The sequence below is a fragment of the Nomascus leucogenys genome, chromosome 8 (genome assembly GCF_006542625.1).
Source record: "Nomascus leucogenys isolate Asia chromosome 8, Asia_NLE_v1, whole genome shotgun sequence".
NCBI classification, from domain to species: domain Eukaryota; kingdom Metazoa; phylum Chordata; class Mammalia; order Primates; family Hylobatidae; genus Nomascus; species Nomascus leucogenys.
In genome coordinates this window covers 2,438,952-2,458,242 of record NC_044388.1, presented here as the reverse complement: position 1 = coordinate 2,458,242, position 19,291 = coordinate 2,438,952, and the positions used below count along the sequence as shown (strand labels likewise).

General features: G+C 46.0%; 1 protein-coding gene across 7 annotated transcripts in view; it reads right to left on the bottom strand.

Moving 5' to 3' along the window:
• The window catches only part of FMNL3 (formin like 3), a 71,476-nt gene extending 54,681 nt beyond the window's left edge, over nt 1-16,795 (bottom strand). For 3 of the 7 annotated variants that reach the window (XM_030816609.1, XM_030816612.1, XM_030816610.1), the window contains exon 1: nt 16,387-16,795. In XM_030816609.1, the coding sequence (XP_030672469.1) occupies nt 16,387-16,512 (126 nt within the window). In that variant the 5' untranslated portion in view covers nt 16,513-16,795. Of the gene's footprint in view, nt 1-15,449; nt 15,852-16,386 lie in introns of those variants that run through there. The other 4 variants (XM_012508555.2, XM_003252180.4, XM_004088627.3 and 1 more) reach the window with 3 other exon arrangements.
• Nucleotides 16,796-19,291: the final 2,496 nt, after the last annotated feature.

Here is a 19,291-nt window from a genome sequence, read left to right as displayed (position 1 = left end):
GAGGTGGGAGGATCACTTGAGCCCAGGAGGCTGAGGCTACAGTGAGCCCAGATTGCGCCACTGCACTCCAGCTGTGTGACAGTGAGACCCTGTCTGAAAAGCAACAACAAAAAAAAACTGGGCTTTGGCATCAGGCTGCTTAGACTCAAGTCCTAACTTTGCCACCTACTAGTGTGTGATCCTAGGTGAGCTATTTAACCTACTTGGACCTCAGTTTCCTCTTCTATAAAATGGAGATAACAAGTACTTCACAGAGTTGTGATGATTAAATGAGATAATGTGTGTAAAGTGTTTTGCATGGTGCTTGGTATACCATTATCACACAATAAATGTTAGCTACTAAAATTATTAGCTATCCTTATTCCTAGAAGGCAAGAATCTAGAGAAAATGATTGTCACGGTGGTCATAGCTGCTGAACCGACTTGACTTTGAGAAGCTGAGATGCAGCACAGCCTAGAGCTCAGGTTTATTCTCTTGCTGACTTTAAGGGCTATGGCTCTGCCAAGGTTGGAGATGCAGCTTTCACTGGCCTGGAAATGAAAGAGACTAAAAATACATAGCTTGCCTGTGTCTGGGGGACCAGGATCATGCCTACAATAAATAATTTAAAATACAGCTTCAGGGCAAAACAGCATCTCTTAGGATTCTTTTTACTGTGGAGACAGTGCCAAGCTCAGCACAGGGCACAGGGCAGTGGCTAGTTGCTGACCCCACTGGTGCCCTTTCTCTCTCGCACTTTTCTTTTGGCTTAGTGCGAAAAGTAAGAGAGGAGCTTTTTTTTTTTTTTCCATTAAAAGTTGGGTCTGGCCGGGTGCGGTGGCTCACGCCTACAATCTCAGCACTTTGGTAGGCCAAGACAGGTGGATCACTTGAGGTCAGTAGTTTGAGACCAGCCTGGCCAACATGGTGAAACCCCCATCTCTACTAAAAATACAAAAATTAGCTGGGCGTGGTCGTGCACGTCTGTAGTCCTAGCTACTCGGAAGGCTGAGGCAGGAGAATTGCTTGAACCCGGGAGGTGGAGGTTGCAGTGAACCAAGATCACGCCACTGCACTCCAGCCTGGCCAACGCAGCAAGACTCCATCTCAAAAAAAAAAAAAAAGTTGGGTCTGGCTGGGCACAGCAGTTCGTGCCTGTAATCTCAACACTTTCGGAGGCCAGCGCAGGCAGACTGCTTGAGCCCATGAGTTCAAGAACAGCCTGGGCAACACAGCGAGACCCTGTCTATTAAAAAAATACAACAATTAGCCAGGCATGGTGGTGCATGCCTGTAGTCTCAGCTACTTGGGAGGACTGATTGAGCCTGAGAAGTTGAGACTGTGATCACACTACTGCACTCTGAGCTAGGCAAAAGAGACCTTGTCTCCAAAAAAAAAAAAAACTTCAGTCCACCCCCTCCCCACCCAATTTTTATTCCTCCTTTTCTCTTAAAGGAGGAACACACAAGTAGATAATGTAAAATTAAAAAATTCAACCAACTCAAAGCTTATAGAATAAAAAATCAGTCACTATTCAGCCCTCAACCCCACTCAATCCCCTCCATAGTTCACCACAGTTAATAGGTCGGTGTTTATTTTTCTAGGCCTTTTTTCTATGTATTTATATACAACCATATATGGTTTTTATAAAGCATTATATACACATTCTTCTAATTGCCTTTTTAGATTATATTTACACATACACATATATCTTGGAGATTCCCATTTGCCAGAGCCATTTATTGAGTGCCCACCCTGTGCCAGGTATTTGGCTGTACAGTGATAAGCAAACGTAATGTCCCCACCCTCACTGAATCAACAATCTGGGAGACGGATAATAAACAAGTAATCAAATAATTGTAAAATGGAAAAAGAATGAATAGGATGCTAACTAAGAAAAAGAATAGTAAGTGGGGAAGACCTGAGAGGTGGCATTTTTAAAAATTGAGACCTAAAGTATAAACTAGAAAGTCATTTTAATATCCAGGCAAAGGGTATCCCAGGAGAGGAAACAGCTTATGCAAAGATCCTGAGATAGAAAGGAGCTTGTCCTGAACGAAAGAGGGCTAATGTGGAACTTCGTAAACAGGAGGGCAATAAGGTTAAAAAGGTCAGCAGGCGTCAAATGATGCAATCTTAAGGGTCCCTGTCGGGAGTTTGCATTATTCCTTTTAGTACAATACAAAGGGAAGCCATTAAAGGTTTTTAGGCCAGGGAATGATGTCATTTAATTTATATTTTAAATTTGGGTGCTTTGTGGAGAATGGATGGGAAGACGGAGATAGGGATAAGAGAGAAAAATGGAAAGCCAGTTGGTTGGCTGCAATACGAGCAAGAGCTGATCTTGACTTAGACCAGGGCAGTGGCAGTAGAGGAAAGGGACGGGCAGATTACATATACATAGAGAGAGACAGTTTTTTGTTTTTTTGGTTTTTTTTTTCACTTCTTTTTTTTTTTGAGATAGTCTCGCTCTGTCACCCAGGCTAGAATACAGTGGTGCCATCTCAGCTCACTGCAGCCTCTACCTCCCAGGTTCAAGTGATTCTCGTGCCTCAGCCTCCCCAGTAGCCGGGACTACAAGCACACACCACTACACCCGGCTAATTTTTTAGCAGCAACAGTTGTCATGTTGGCCAGGCTGGTCTTGAACTACTGGGCTGAAGTGATCCACCCGCCTCAGCCTCCCAATCTTGTTTTTTTTGTTTTTTTTTTTGAGACAGAGTTTCGCTCTTGTTGCCCAGGCTGGAGTGCTATGGTGTAATCTCGGTTCACTGCAACCTCTGCCTCCTGGGTTCAAGCAATTCTCCTGCATCGGCCTCTTGACTAGCTGGGATTACAGGCACACGCCACCACACCTGGCTAATTCTGTATTTTTAGTAGAGGCGGGGTTTCTCCATGTTGGTCAGGCTGGTCTCAAACTCCCAACCTCAGGTGATCCGCCCATCTTGGCCTCCCCAAGTGCTGGGATTACAGGCGTGAGCCACCAACAATCTTATTTTTTTTAAAGACAGCGTCTCATTCAGAGGCCCAGGCCGGAGTGCAGTGGCACAATCATGGCTCACTGCAACCTCAAACTCTTGGGCTCAGGCAATCCTCAGGGACTGGACTACAGGCACGTGCCACCACACCCAGCTAATTTTTATTTTTTGTAGAAACAGGGTCTCACTATGTTGCCCAGGCTAGTCTTGAACTCCTGGCCTCAAGTGCTCCTCCAGCCTCAGCCTCCCAAAGTGCTGGAATTATAGGCATGAGCCAACACGCCCATCCTATTTTTGGAGATGAAATCAGCAAGACTTACTCATACAGTGGGTTATGGAGAAAGGAAAAGAAAAAATTAAAAATAACTCCCAGGATTTGCCCTGAGTAGGTGAATGGGAGAGCAATAAATTTAAGCAAGGAATGGACAATCAGGCTCTTCCCCATTCCTTTTTTTTACGTTAAACAATGTGGCCCCGATTATTCCTTACATGCCCCTTCCGTCACATGTGTAAACTGTTCTGCAGAATGGTTTCCTAAAGGTGAGGTGGGGGAGTTAGAGAACACGCACATTTTAAATGGATAAACCCTGTAAAATGCCTTCTAAAATGTCTGTACTGAATTACTCTGCCATTAATATTGACCACAGACATTGTCAGTCTTCAAAATTTCACCCAGATAATTAGTATAATAAGTATATCAGGATGAACGCGGTGGTTCACGCCTGCAATCTCAGCACTTTGGGAGGCCGAGGCAGGTGGATCACGAGGTCAGGAGTTCCAGGCCGGCCTGGCCAAGATGGTGAAACCTCGTCTCTACTAAAAACTACAAAAAATTAGTCGGGTGCCGTGGCAGGCACCTGTAATCCCAGCTACTCGGGAGGCTAAGGCAGGAGAATTGCTTGAACCCAGGCAACAGAGGTTGCAGTGAGCCAAGACTGCGCCACTGCACTCCAGCCTGGGCAACAAGAGCGAAACTCCATCTCAAAAAAAAAAAAAGTATATCCTCTAAATTTTCATCTCCTTGATTTCTAGTGAAGTTAAAAAACTTTTTCTAACTTTTAATTACATAACTAATACATAAATGAATTATCCTTGTAAAAATAAAAAAGGAAACATTATAGCTAGGCATGGTGGTACAGTCCTGCAGTCCTAGCTACTCCAAAGGATGAGGTGGGAGGGCCCAAGAGTTCGACTCCAGTTTAGGGAACAAAACAAAACACTGTCTCTAAAAAATATACAAATAAAAATTTCAGATGTAAACATTATAGATAAAGCTAAATTTCTCTTGAATCTGTTCTTCCCATCATGGTTCCTCCCCTACCCCCGAATCCCAGAGGTAACTAACTAGTGTTATCGGTTTTATTTGTACCCTTACAGATACTTTTTTATTAATTTAAAATCTATATATAAAAAATAAAAGATTAAGCATCTTTTAGAAGTTGTTTTTCCAACAGCCCTTTTAGCATGAATAAAATATCTAACCAAAAATAGTTTCCTTAAGGCCTAAGTAAGTGACATTTAAGCTGAGACCATCCCCGCTTACTTAACCCCTCTGAGCCCTAGCTTCATATTGCCTGTAAAAAAACACTGCAGTGAAATACTGCCTCATAGAGTTATTGTCAAGCTAAATGAGATAACACATGTCAAAGTACGCGGCATACATCCAACAAATGTTAACTGTCTTTCCTTAACCTTTACAAGTTAAATCCAGGCATTCGGTAAGAACCAGACACTGACCCATTCCTAAAAGGATGAGATGAGGGACTCTACCCAGAAAAAACAGAGTGCTGTCTTAAAGATTTTTTTTCATAAGTCCCCCAAAAGAGGTAAATTTTCCTATAAAAATTCTGTTATGAAATATCCGAGCAGTCAAAAAAGGTACAGGTCATTTTTTTTTTTTTTTTGTAAGGTAGAAGAGAGGATTTAAGCATTGCTAGAGAAACAAATGTTCCATCCTTCTCCCAGGCAGATGCTGGGAAGCCCACTACCCAGACATTCCCCCAAGGACCTCAGGCCTGCAGGAAAGAGTTGCTGCTTTAGGCAGGTAGTACCTCCAAACACAAGATATTACCTAACCTTTAGCCGTCACTGCAAGAGGCCACTGGGTTCCTGGGATTTGTCAAAGTATAGTTGTCTCCTGGTATCTGAAGGGGATTGGTTCTAGGACCTCTCTAGAATACCAAAATCCCCAGATGCTCAAGTCTCTGATATAAAATCGTATAGTAATTGCATACAACCTACACACATCCTCCTGTATACTTTAAACCACCTCTAAACTATTTACAATACATAATACAATTAAGTGCTATGTAAATACAGTTGTCCCTCGGTATATGCAGGGAATTGGTTCCAGGACCAGACCAAATGGCTCCAAGCCTGGTCCTGGAACCAAAACCTGAGCATACTCAAACTCCACAGGCCCCATAGATCCCATGTGTATGAATAAGTCTGACCTCCTTATAAGGTTTTCAATTCTTACTACTCAATTCTCGTTTGACTGAAAAATCTGCGTATAAGCACACCCACACAATTCAAGGCCTTGTTGTTTAAGACTCCCCTACAGTTATTATACTGTTTTGTTTACAGAATAATTACAAGGAAAAAAACGCTACATGATCAGTACATGCACAATTTTTTCAAATATTTTATATCTGAAGTTGGTTGAATCCACAGATACAGAACCCACAGATAAGGAGGGCCAGCTGTACATTCTATTATCTCCACCTGGATCTTCCCAAAGGTTGAGGGTTGGGCCCTAGTTCAAAGAGGTAGACCCCACCACAAAAGACCCTTAATCAAAGTTAAACTGTCCAAGGGCCTGAATATCTCCCTCTGAATGGGAATCACCCAAGTTTCAACAAGCTCTTTTTGCTGGAACCACCAACAGCAGCATTATTTTATCTGAACCAATAACCAGGGCTCCTTCTTACCAAGGATCAAGAGTACTAAAACTGTATCAAGGAGTTCCTGCAGTAGAGTTTCCTCACCCAGCTATCACTTCCCATTCCTCCAGGCTGGCATCCAGGGCTTCCTTAGCAAATCCAAAAGTGGTCTTTAAAACTCCCAAAATAAGGCCGGGCGCAGTGGCTCACGCTTGTAATCCCAGCACTTTGGGAGGCCGAGGCGGGCGGATCACGAGGTCAGGAGATCGAGACCACGGTGAAACCCTGTCTCTACTAAAAATACAAAAAAATTAGCCGGGCGTGGTGGCGGGCGCCTGTACTCCCAGCTACTCGGAGAGGCTGAGGCAGGAGAATGGCGTGAACCCGGGAGGCGGAGCTTGCAGTGAGCCGAGATTGCGCCTCTGCACTCCAGCCTGGGGGACAGAGCAAGACTCCGTCTCAAAAAAAATAAAAATAAAAATAAAACTCCCAAAATACTGCAAGTGTTCATATATACATGGGAGGGGGAGAGGGGAAATAGGGACCACAGGTGTAATTGGATTTCCAAAGGAATCCGTTACCCAAAAGATTCAGAACTACTGTTGACAGATCTCTCAAACATATTCCCAACTTATAAAAACTTTTACTCTGGCTTGAGTAACTGACCAGGGGGTGAATGTAGTATGTACATCCCAAACTGCCACTTGATGAGTATGAGGACAGAGCCCACAGTACAGAGGAATCAGGTATTAAACCAACAGGCAGAGGTAATAAAAAGAGGTCCACCTCTCTCCTAAAGGTGTGCTAGGAAATGGGAAAACCAAGAAAGCACCACATACCATGGCTCTGTCTTCCCTTTTACTGCTCTTGAAGCTTCATCCTCAATTGGTACACAGGACAAACGAGGTACAGATAAGTGGAAGGCAAATCTCAGCAGGGGTGCCAACCACATTTTGGGCAGGATCCTTCTTCATTGTGTGGGACTCACCCAAACATGACCCAAACACAGAGGGATGTTTAACAGCCTTGGCCCTCAGCTAGAAAGCCTAGCACTCCCAGTCAGTATGATAATCAAAACATCCTCAAGTGCTTCCAAAAACTCCCTCCTGGGACAATACCTCCCTCAGTTGAAAGCTACTTTAACTTATGGAATTCCAAGAGGAGATAAAGTGGGTAATGTGTATACAATAAATATTTATTTTTAGCACCTTTATAGGTTACAAAGTGTTTTCACTATGTTGTCTCCTGTAAGCATCCTCAAAAACCTGTAGGATAGGTATTATCTTCACACGTCATAAAGGATGAAATTGACTCAGAAAAGTTACAGGATTTGCCTAAGGTCATGCAGCTGGAAAAAAAAAGACTATAAAGCTGGATCAGAACCTAAGTCTTCTGATTCCAAAACCAATGGTCTACTGCTTCCTCCCAGAACAAAATTTTTTTTAAGGTTTCATGGGAAACACTAGGAGGATCTATTGACTGGCTCCCCAGCTTCTGTGTAAAAACAAGAACAGAAACTGCTCTAAGCTATAGGTAGTTTTTAAAACTAAATATTCATCTCCTAAAGTACCCAACGACCAGGCTCATGTCAACTTTCTTAGAGAGGCACCAAACAATTAAGAGGACTATGACATTCTCCATTCTGAATTTGAGTAGAAATGAGCAAACGGGAGAAAGAAAGTACATATCTTCCCTGCTAGTGTGTATAAGGGACCCAGAGGTAAGATCACCAGCCCCAACTCCAGTTTTGGCCATAACTCTGGGTGAGGTGGGAGGGGGGAAGGTGGTAAAAGAGATGGAGGCGGGGGATAAGGATAAGAATTAAACCATCACTAATATACAAGAGCCTAAACTTGTCCTCTACTGGCAAAATCTGCCATGTAAATAATTCTGCTAGACCCTCATGGTTCTGGACATTATTGAGAACACCTTTCAAGGACCTCAAAATACTTTATAAACTAAGAAGAGTATGCATAACAGTAAAGCTGAAGGGGGATACTGCTCCCCACCCCCCCCCAAAAAAAAAAACCCTATCCATGTCCTCCCCTACCCAACACACAAACTGCAACCCACAACTTTGTTGTGAGGTGATGGAAGAGAGAAAGGGTAAGAGAACCTGGAAAGAGGAAGATTCTAAAAGAGGAAAAGAGAAGTAGAGAGGAAAGTGGGAGGCAAAGACAACAAGAGTATCTCCAGGACACAGAGGGAGCTTGACACTTCTACACCTTTCTTGGGGGACTGACTCACTCTCCATGTGAAAGGAAAACAAGATACAAAGAAATAACTTTGTCCAGAGAGGCAAAAGAGAGAGACTGGAAATGCAATGCAGGAATTCTAGCTGCCCAGCTCAGTTCTAGTCTGCAATCCACTTCACTTCTTCATGAATGACAACCTTAAATCCCTGAAGTTCTCACCTGCTGCTATTCAGAAGTACCCAGCAAGAAGCAGGAAAGGGAGAGCCTGTGTGCTGACAGGACCCTCCCCTCCTCTATCTTCAAAGACAAAGGTCCTCCCCCTTCTTTAAAGTCATCTCCGAACCACGATGAACCCCCAGCCTTTCCCTGGCTCTGCTATTGCTCAGCTCAGACGTGGGAGAAATGTTTCCCCAGAATGGAAGAGACTGGTCTGGAGACGTGGGAGAAATGTTTCCCCAGAATGGAAATGACTGGTCTGGCAGACCAGATGACACGCTGACTTCAGGCAGCCAGCACTGCTGTCCCATGGGCTTACTATAGTCACTTCTGGGGCACATACTTTGGTGTTGACCACAGAACCAGGACCCCGGCTCTGCCCAGCCTCCCCAAGCAACCTCAGGGGCAGGGGAGGATCTGTGGTCTCATTTCCTCTCCACTTTGGCTTCTTTTTTCACTTCACTGAAGATTAGTTATTTCCACCAAGACCAGTTCCTGTTCTCACCAGCTGCAGCAGTTGTTTCCCCACAGACAGAATTAGGAAGCACTGGTGTGGCTGCCACCTGGACTGTCCCAGCTGCAGAACACAGACCCAATGAGTCCTGAGAAAGAGCTTTTTCATCCCAGATAAAGTAGCAGGAAGAAAATAAGGGGCAGGAAGCAATTCCAAGAACTCCACAGTGGATATACTGGTATCCGTTTTATTATTTTAACCTTACATAACAGTTACATATGCTTTCATATGTGAAAAATATTTTATAATGAAAAACTATAGGAAATGTATACATTTATTACATGGACATATGTACATAATAAATCCCCAACAGAGAGCAAAGAACGCAAATAAAAGATGGCCAAAACACCTACAATGAAATGTTCAGAAAACTGCAAAGTAAAACAAGATACCATGTCTAATTAATCAAACTGGCAAAGGCTTTAAAAACATTAATTCACTCAGTAAAGGTTAGCTTACAGAGAAAGGTAGACACACATATTATCAGTGGAAAAGGTAACTGATAAAACTTTTTCAGAAGATATATGTCTCAAAGGTCTTTAAAAACCATATACCCTTTGGCCCAATAATTCCACTTCTAGCAATTTATCCTAAGGAAATAATCAGAGAGGGACACAAATATTTATGCACAGGATGTTCAACACAGCGTTATTTGTTAACAGCAAAAAAAAGATTTTAGGCTGGGCGTGATGCTCACGCCTGTAATCCTAGCACTTTGGGAGGCTGAGGCGGGCGGATCACGAGGTCAGGAGATCGACACCATCCTGGCTAACACGGTGAGACCCCGTCTCTACTAAAAATACAAAAAATTAGCCAGGCGTGGTGGCGGGTGCCTATAGTCCCAGCTACTTGGGAGGCTGAGGCAGGAGAATGGTGTGAACCCAGGAGGCAGAGCTTGCAGTGAGCTGAGATCCAGCCACTGCACTCCAGCCTGGGCAACAGAGTGAGACTTCATCTCAAAAAAAAAAAAAAAAAAAAAAAAAGAGATTTTAAAAGGGTAAGATAGGCTGGACGCAGTGGCTCATGTCTATAATCCCAAAACTTTGGGAGGCCGACGCAGGTGGATTGCATGAGGTCAGGAGTTTGAGATCAGCCTGGCCAACACGGCAAAACCCCGTCTCTAATAAAAACACAAAAATTAGCCAGGCGTGGTAGCATGCACCTGTAATCCCAGTTACTCAGGAGGTTGAGGCAGAATTGCTTGAACCCAGGAAGCAGGAAGCAGAGGTTGCAGTGAGCCGAGATCGTACCACTGCACTCCAACATGGGCGACAGAGCAAGACTCCATCTCAAAAAAAAAAAAAAAAAAAAAAAAAAAAGGCAACATAAGGCAGTGATAAAATATTACAGAGTACTATGCAGTAATGAAATCATGATACTTGGGCCAGGCGCAGTGGCTCACACCTGTAATCCCAGCACTTTGGGAAGCCGAGGTGGGTAGATCTAAGGTCAGAAGTTTGAGACCAGCCTGGCCAACATGGTGAAACCCCATCTCTACTAAAAATACGAAAAAATTAGCCAGGCGTGGTGGTGGGCGTCTGTAATCCCAGCTACTTGGGAGGCTGAGGCAGGAGAATTGCTTGAACCCAGGAGGTGGAGGTTGCAGTGAGCCAAGATCAGGCCATTGCACTCCAGCCTGGGCAACAGAGTGAGACTCCATCTCAAAAAAAAAAAAAAAAAGAAAGAATGATACTGAATAATATATAAGCAAATGAGAAAATGCTTAAAATAGTAAATGAACAAATCAGTTTACAAAACAATATACACAGTATGATCTCAATTGTTAAAAAAATATATATACACATACATCAAAGTGTTAATAGTAGATGGTGAGATTATAGGTTTTATTATCTTCTTTATACTTTTCAGTAAGTTCCAAATTTACCTAATAAATATGTATTATTTTCATAATCAGGAGAAAAGAAGCTATTCTTAATCCTCTTCCATCCTTTTAAAAACATTCTCATACATTATTCCCTCTTTTAAAAACCATTTGGAAACAAAAACAGTTATATCCTACAATCCAGCAAGTTCTATTTTGAGTTTCTATCCCAAGGAAAACTCTAAACATTGAAAATACTTTGTATGCCACGATGTTCATCACAGCATTGTTTATGATGGCAAACAGAAGCAAAAAACCTAAATATCTAAGAAAAGGTGTATGGGTAAGCAAACAAAGGTACATTCACTTGATGGACCATCATACAAGCACTTAAATGTTTACAGGCCAGGCCTGGTGGCTCTTGCCTGTAATCCCAGCACTTTGGGAGGCCTAGGTGGGCAGATCACTTGAGGCCAGGGGTTCGAGACCAGCCTGGCCAACATGGTGAAACCCCGTCTCTACTAAAAATACAAAAATTAGCCAGGCGTGGTGGCAGGCGCCTGTCATCCCAGCTATTTGGGAGGCGAGGCAGGAGAATTGCTTGAACCCAGGAGGCAGAGGTTGCTGTGAGCAGAGATTGTACCACTGCATTCCAGCCTGGGTGACAGAGTGAGACTGCCTCAAAAACAAAAACAAAAACAAACCATTTACAATTACTAGCCTGGGAAAACTAATGAATAACAAAAGCAAAAAACAAACAAAAAAACTGGATAAAAAACATACATACCGGCAGGGCATGGTGGCTCATGCCTAAAATCCCAATACTTTGGGTGACTGAGGTGGGAGAATCACCTGAGCCTAGGAGTTTGAAACCAATGTGGGCAACAAAGCAAGACCGCATCTCTACAAAAAATGAAAAAATTAGCCAGGCATGGTGGCGCACACCTGTGGTTTAGCTACTCAGGAGGCTGAGGGAGGAGGATCGCTTAAGCCTGGGAGTTCAAAGCTGCAGTGAGGTGCAGTGAGCCATGACCATGTCACTGCACTCCACCACGGGTGACAGAGCGAGACTCTGTCTTAAATAAATAAACCAAATATCAAAACATTGTATAAAACTCTATGCAGAGAAAAAAATATAAAGGTTTTAAAGCACATCAGCTGCATTTGGTAAAGGAACTAAGAAAATATTTGCATTTGGTAAAGAAACTAGAGAAAATATGGATGTTTTTCTTTAACCTAAATCTTTAGTCTTTTCTTCTTTCTGAATTGTCCCATACTTTCTTTAGAGAATAAGTATTACTTTAAGAGGAAAAAACAAAACAAAACAAAACAAAAACACAAACAAAATGCTGAATCTCCCTCTGGGCAATGAAAACATTCCCAAACGACAGAGTCCACTCCATCAGTCCCTTCCCCACCACACACAGGCTTCCCCCAGACTAAGGCAGGGTCATATCAGAAGGTCAAGGGAATAAGACTCCTCTCTGTGGCCTAGGGTCTTCTCTGTGGGATCTCTGAACAAGAAGAAGGTTCCTCTGACCAGCTGCTGTCAAAGGCCCTTTCCCTGCCCCCTCCCAAGTTCTATTCCAGCCTGAACTAATTCACCACAATCCTGAGGGCTGGGAAAAAAATTTCCACCGTGGCGATTTGGAACCTGATATTTAGTCCAAGTTTTTCCCAGCCCCTTTCTGTGTCAAAGGAGGCCCCTCAAAGCCTCTTAGACAACTAGCACCCAGGCCAGCTTAGCTCCCACATCAATGCTACACTTACAGAAAAACCCCCAAGTTGTCAGTCATCACCAGGGAAATGTGAGAGGAGAAACTGCAGCAGGGATAGCCCCTGTCACACAACCCTACCCTTATGCCCTGAAAGCCTCCTCCTAAGGGATACACAGGGCTTTTTCTGGCATCAGAACTTTTAGACTCCATGTGAAGTCTGTAGTAAATCAACAAAGAGAAAAATCAGAGTACAATCACAACAAAGACAGACAGCTATCCTTTCAAAGACCTTAGAGCCCTCTGCCTCCCCTCTCTATGGAAAGTCCAGTACTGGCCAGAATACTAGCTTCTGAACAACTGAGTTTGGGTAGTAATCTAGTTTGGACCAAAACACATTGGGACTGTATCAGACCAGAGATTGGCTCTCATTCTGGTATTCATAAAGAGGAGCTCCATTAATTGCCCCAACCCCAAACTTCTCAATACCCAACAGAATGGGAGGTACTACTCAGATAGGGGGTAAGGAAGGATGCCAAGAAGCAGTGTAACACAGCAGCTTCACAACCTTTTTCACATCGAGGCACACCTAGAAAATAATACTGTTTGTACAGTACATGGGGTAGAAGCTGATTCCATCCAGAGGGGACTGACTGGGAACTTCAGCTGCCCCTAGGAATAAGGGGAATCAGTATTCCAGCACACCTGTGATCCATCTGCAGCACACTAGTAGGGAAGCCCTGAATTAAGGCACTGGGCTGGGTTAGGATTCTTGGAATCAATGTCCTCATCAAATCTTCTCATAGCCCTCATCTCAAGCTCTTCAACTTTGGCTGACAGATCATGTGTCTGGAACAGAAGGCTAGGAGCCTGTGGTCTTGACTCAGCACTGATACAACTTCCCCAGCGAGGATACTCTTCAGGGGGTTTTCGAAAGACACACTTGGGATAAGGAAGCCCTCCAGCTTACAGCAGCAGCCATATTCTGAGACTGGATATACACAACAGGGTAATGGGTTTTATCAGATTTCTAAACTTTAAAACCCCTTTTTGGGAACACAAGTGATCTCAGATCTGAGTCACTGCTGAGAGGTACAAACTTAAAAGCTACCATTTACCAAGCATATAGTAGATGCCAGACTCTGCTAAGTATTTGACTTCCAATTTCATTAAATCCACACAACAACCTAATGTGGCAAATGCTATTATTTTCCCCATATATAAGAGAAGACTGGGAATCAGATTAAGTAACTTGCTTGAGGTCAAACACTCTTCTAACCAAAGACTATGGATGAAACAGAATTTGAATCCACTCTGATTTCAAAGTCCATAAGCTTAACCAGGACACCACTATGTCACCTCAACAAACCTCTCAAATAGCTTTTTCAAAAAACCAAACCAATTGTAATGAAGCTGACAATCTAGGAAAGAAAAAGGTGAGAAAGAAACAGCTTATCTGACTGTTTCACGCCATCAACAAAAATAAGCTAATCTGGCCAGGCACGGTGGCTCATGCCTGTAATCCCAGCACTTTGGGAGGCCAAGGCGGGTGGATCACCTAAGGTCAGGAGTTCAAGATCAGCCTGGCCAACATGGCGAAACCCCATCTCTACTAAAAATACAAAAATTAGCCAGGCGTAGTGGTGGGCGCCTGTAATCCCAGCTACTCTGGAGGCTGAGGCAGGAGAATTGCTTGAACCCGGGAGGCCGAGTTTGCAGTGAGTCGAGATCGTGCTGCGCACTCCAGCCTGGGTGACAGAGCCAGACTCCATCTCAAAAAAAAAAAAAAAAAAAAAGCTAATCTATATTGAGTACTTACTGGGTGCCAAGCACCTTATATACAAGGGCTCACCTAATTCTCACAATCTCACCAGAACAGGATTACCTCCATTTTACAGATGAGGAAGAAGTCTAGGCTCAGAGAAGTTAAGATACTTGCTAAGCCACAGTCCTTGCTTTTTCTACTACACTATGCTTCTCCTGACTGTTCAGGAAATACCCCTGAGCCTGTACCTGGGTCAAACACCTAACTCAGTCAGTACTGTTCCCAAAGCATGGTAGAAAGGTTACCTTTCAGAACAGTGGACACAGGGACACTTAAGAGCCCCCAGAGAAGAACTCAAATCCCCAAGAAGGGATGATTTCCCTGTATTGGAAAACTGAGGTGAAATCCCGTCTCCTGAGACAACTAACTAGCTCTGGCCTGCCCTGTTCCAACCCTTCATCAGCAGCAGCTCAGGCACACAGAAACAAGACCAAAACAAAAGGCACGAAGAAACAAATCAAAATTTTATATAGAAAGGAAGGCATGCAAGTGGGTGGTCCAGTTCCCCGTTTGACTTGGGTTCTCCTGGTGCTCTGGTGTCCTGGTTAACGAGGACACCACGTGCATTTTGTGAATACTAAGCCATTAGTTTGCTAACTAAACGAACTGGTCAACCAAGGGCCAATGAGAACATGATGGATTCTGGTTCTGAGCTCTCACAAAAAATGGCTCCTACCTAAGGCGGCCTCCCACCCAATCCACCTCACCCCATCCTTCTCCCCAATTTCTATAGCTAACTTGTGTCAGCTTGCTGGGGGTTTTCACACCCCCACCAGAGTGCAGATCCCCTCCCACTCTTTTCCCCAACAGTTGGGCTCTTGTTCTCAAGGCCACTAAGTCCCAGTCTCTCCCCCTCAGCCTGTGAGATGGTCACAGCACATTGGTAATCACTGACTCACCCGATCCCCGAGAAGGCTGGGGGAAATGCAGAGGGCCACAGGATGTATGGCCCACATCCCTTTGGCCCTTCGCAGAGCTGGCAGGCAGAGGTGCCAGCGACACCACTTCCCCTTGGAACCCTGTGGACCCTCTTTGAGCCAGCTCTGGTGCCAGTGGGCTGATGTCAGATTCTCTACCATCGGAGAGGCCAAGATCTCTAGACAGCTCCACTGTTGCCAACAGATCTAATCTCCTTATTCCAAGGCAGATGAAATCCAATAAGGCTGCTAAGTCCACAATTTATCCCTCCTGATGGGCAAAGGCAGAGTCGGCCCTTCAGGCCATACCAACAATAACGCCAGAATTATTACTGCTTCTTAGATAACTCTTTGGGGAAGTGAGAACTATTTCCCCAAATTTTTCAAAGATTAACCCCGGTTTACCGATGTTTTCGCTCTGCAAAACTTCATTTTCAGCGCCAACATATTCTCTGGCTCCTTCCCGGTGGTACCAGCTCAGAACCTCTCGCTTCATAGAGCCACTGACATCAGTGTCCAACTCCCACACCAAAGAAGAATCCCAAAGTCAGCTCTAAAAACCCATTTATACAGACCGTTTGAAACCTACAGAAAGACTAAAAAGCACAGGCTAAACAACACAAACCAGTCACTATGGCTTAACATGAAAAGCGGGGGAGGATGGTTTGTGTATTGTTTCACTTGGAGAAATACCCCAGTGAAATGGTTTATCCACATGTTCAGCCTTTTAGGCAAATCCACTCTAACTTAGCAGGATGCCTGCAGGCCGTTCTGCAAATAAGCAGAATGGCATACTCCTTATTCCACCCCCTTCAGGAGCTGCCAGCCCCCTCCCCATCCCCCTCTCCCCCCAAACATCTGGTCTGGGCTGGGAGTGGGACCCACTCCCTGGAAAGCCTCCATGTTCGCAGGAGAGGCGGTGTCCCCACTCAGGGAAGCCTGCTGAGGAGCGAGCCGGCCGCGCTTCTGAATTCCCCCCACCCGCGAGAGGCTCCGGGCTGAGAATGCTAGGGACGGGGAGCCTGGCGAAGAAGCGGGGAGACGGGAAAAGGGCAGCAGAAGGGGGAGGAAGGAGGGAGAAGCCTGGTTCCTAGGACGGTCCCGAGCTGGGGACTTCTCCTAAGGGTCCAGCGGTGGAGGCGTCGGTCCCGAGATCCCCGACGGGGCTGTCCGGGCCGGCCAGCGGCTGCTCAGAGGTTCCTGGGAAGACACTGGAGGCTGGGATCCGTTCGGGACCCCGACTGAAAGGGTGGGCGGGACGGGGGCCCAGCACAAAGTCCCAGCCCGGGCGTCGGGACCTGAGGGGCGGTAGGCGGGGGAAGGGGCTGGGCTCAGCTCTCACCAGCACCAGGGCGAACCTTTCCTCCAGCTCACAGGGCTCAGGCATCGGCATCTTGCCGGGCGGCAGCAACAACGGGACAGAGGGGGGCTCTCCCGGGCCCCCCTCGGCGCTCTCCAGGTTGCCCATCGCGGCGGGGCCCCCTCAGGGGCCTCAGCCCCCCACCTCCACGCTCCGGAGCTTTCGGCTCCGCGGCTCCGACCAGGCTCCTCCCTCAGCGCCGACTCCCCGAGTCCTGACTCCTCGGCCCCGTCGAGGGCGCCGGGGGTTCCCTGGAGTCCCGCTGGCGGGGGCGCGCGGCGAGGGCGGAGGCAGCTTAGCGGACAGCCGCACCGAAGCGAGGGGGACGAAGGCGGCCGGCTCTTGCTCACACCCGCCGCCTCGCCGCGCTCGGCGCGCCGCCCGGGCGCTGCCCCTCCCCGCCCCCCGCGCTCTTTCCCTTCCCCCCCCCCCCCCCCCCCCGCCAACCTCGCTTCCTCCCACCCACTCCCGGCCGGGACTCGGGCTTCCCCCGCGAGCGCCGACTGCAGCCCGCGCGACGCGCGCCCCATTCATGCAGGCCCCGCCTCCCGCCCAGAGGCCTCCCTGGCGGCCCGGTCCGCCCCGCCTGCGCCCGATTGACGGCCGCGTCTGCCAATCACAGCGCCTCCCGCCCTTGACGGCCTCGTGCCGGGCGCCGAGCGCTCCCTGGCGGCCTCAGCCGGCATCGAATCACCGCGGTTCCCAGAGAGCGTGAGGAGCTGGCGTGGACACCCCGGGAATGGACCGTACCCTTTTTCAAAAGGAACTCATGATGTATACAAGTAAGTAAAATATTATACAAGGCATGGCGTACAAAAATAACTACAAGAGAAGTAGAAACAAGTAGGATACTCAGAAGAGGGAGAGAGACAGTATCTGTTAAGAGTCGGGGTGAGGGAGATCATAGTTGGACCAGGCATTGAGGGATGAGGAAGCCCTTACCCGACAGAGGCAGGGGAAAAGACATTTGGGAGGAGAGAAGCTTAACCACGGTCAGAGGCTCTTCTGGCTGCGTGTGAAAGTGGAGAGGCAGGAGCAGAACGCTGTTCTGGGCTCAGTCGGCGGGTGGGTCGTTGACATTTGCGGTGGACATTTGTTGTCTAGCCGCCATCTTCTTCCAGTGATAGCACCCCCTTTTCTTTTAGGAAACCACCTCTCCCCTCTTCTCAGTCTAAATGGAGCTGAACTTTATCCCCAGTTCCAACGGGCCCCATGGCCCAGGCCCAGTCAGTCACAACATTTTCCTCCTCTACCCATAGACACTGTTTTAGGGGTTGTCACTTGACCCAAGCCCAGACAATATGATATATCCAAGGCTTTCTCTGGAACAATCAGGAAAAAGGCACTCACTCTCTCTCCATTTAGGCTGCAAAATTGTTAGAATGTAAACCTGCAGCCGCTGGTGGCCGTCTTATCATCACCTGTAACACATCAAGCCTGCTTGAGAATGAGGCCAACGCAGAGGAGAGAAAAGCTACGAGACAGGACAAAATTCTAATAACATGCCAAGAACCTGGATCTAACCATGCCTGAAGTTATCACCTAGATTTTTCATTCATTTATTCAACAAATATTTATTTTAAAAAGCTTATTCTATGCCAGATACTATTCTGGGCATTGAAGATACATCTGGGAACAAACAGGATATACATTGTGTCCTCTTGGAATTCACAATCTGTGTAGAAGGAAAGGTAGACAATAAACTAGATAAGTAAAATGTATAGATGTTAGTGATCAGTGTTAATAAAAATAAAACTGAAAGAGGATAGAGATGGAAGAAGCATTCAGATTTTAAATAGAGTTGCTTACTTGGGAGGCTGAGGCAGGAGGATCAATTGAACCTAGGAGGTTGAGGCTGTAGTGAGCCATGTTCATGGCACTCCACTCTAGCCTGGGTGACAGGGTGAGACTCTGTCTCAATAAATAAATAAATAAAGCTGCTGCTTGTCACAGGCATGATGGCTTCAAGGTTAATTTTCAGAGCTGGAGCGCTAGCCGCATAGGCCTGAGGGCTTACAGTCCCAATGGGGTGGTTGCAGCATGCTTCATGACACCTGGAGGTGGTGTTCCTACTGATGACGAGCAGATGACTGGGCTGGAGAGGGAGTTCATGAGAGCCATGTATGAGATTGGACCCATACAATATACTACCCCCAAAGGCAGCTTCAGGCACCAGGGAAGACCGTAACAGCTCCCTCCATCACCAAGATAATAGTGAGTTGCATCGGTGAAGAGGACAACAGTGCTGTCAACTGGTTCTGGCTGCACAAAGGCGAGACCCAGCGATGCTCTAACTGTGAACCCATTACAAGCTGATGCCCCACAAGTTGGCCCAGTGAGCCGTGGCACTAATTGCTCAAAATGTGCTGTAAAGTGTCTTCTCTCCAATAAAGACTAGTCATTGCATTGGCTCCTTCTTCCCCTCCCTCATAATAAATATTTTAAATAGGATGATCAAGGAAGGACTCACTAATAAGATAGCATTTGGGTAAAGATCTGAAGGATGCAAGGAAATAAGCTATGTGGCTATCTAGGGAAGAATTATCCAGACAAAGGGAATAGCAAGTGCATACTATGTCTGATGTATTAGAAGAAGAGCAAAGATGCCAGTGTAGCTGGAGTGCAATGAGCAAGGAAAAGAGTAGTGAAAGATGAAGTCAGAAAGGTAACCAGAAGCCATATTGTGTAGGATATTGTAGGCTATTGTGTGAGGACTTTGGTTTTCTCTAAGTAGGATAGGTAGCCATTGGAGGATTTTGAGTAGAGGAGTGATATGATCTAACATGTTTTATAACAGGGATCACTCTGGCTCTTGCATTGAAAACAAACCAATGGAAGTATGGACAGGGAGACTAGTTAGCAGGCTAGTCCAATCATTTGGGTGAGA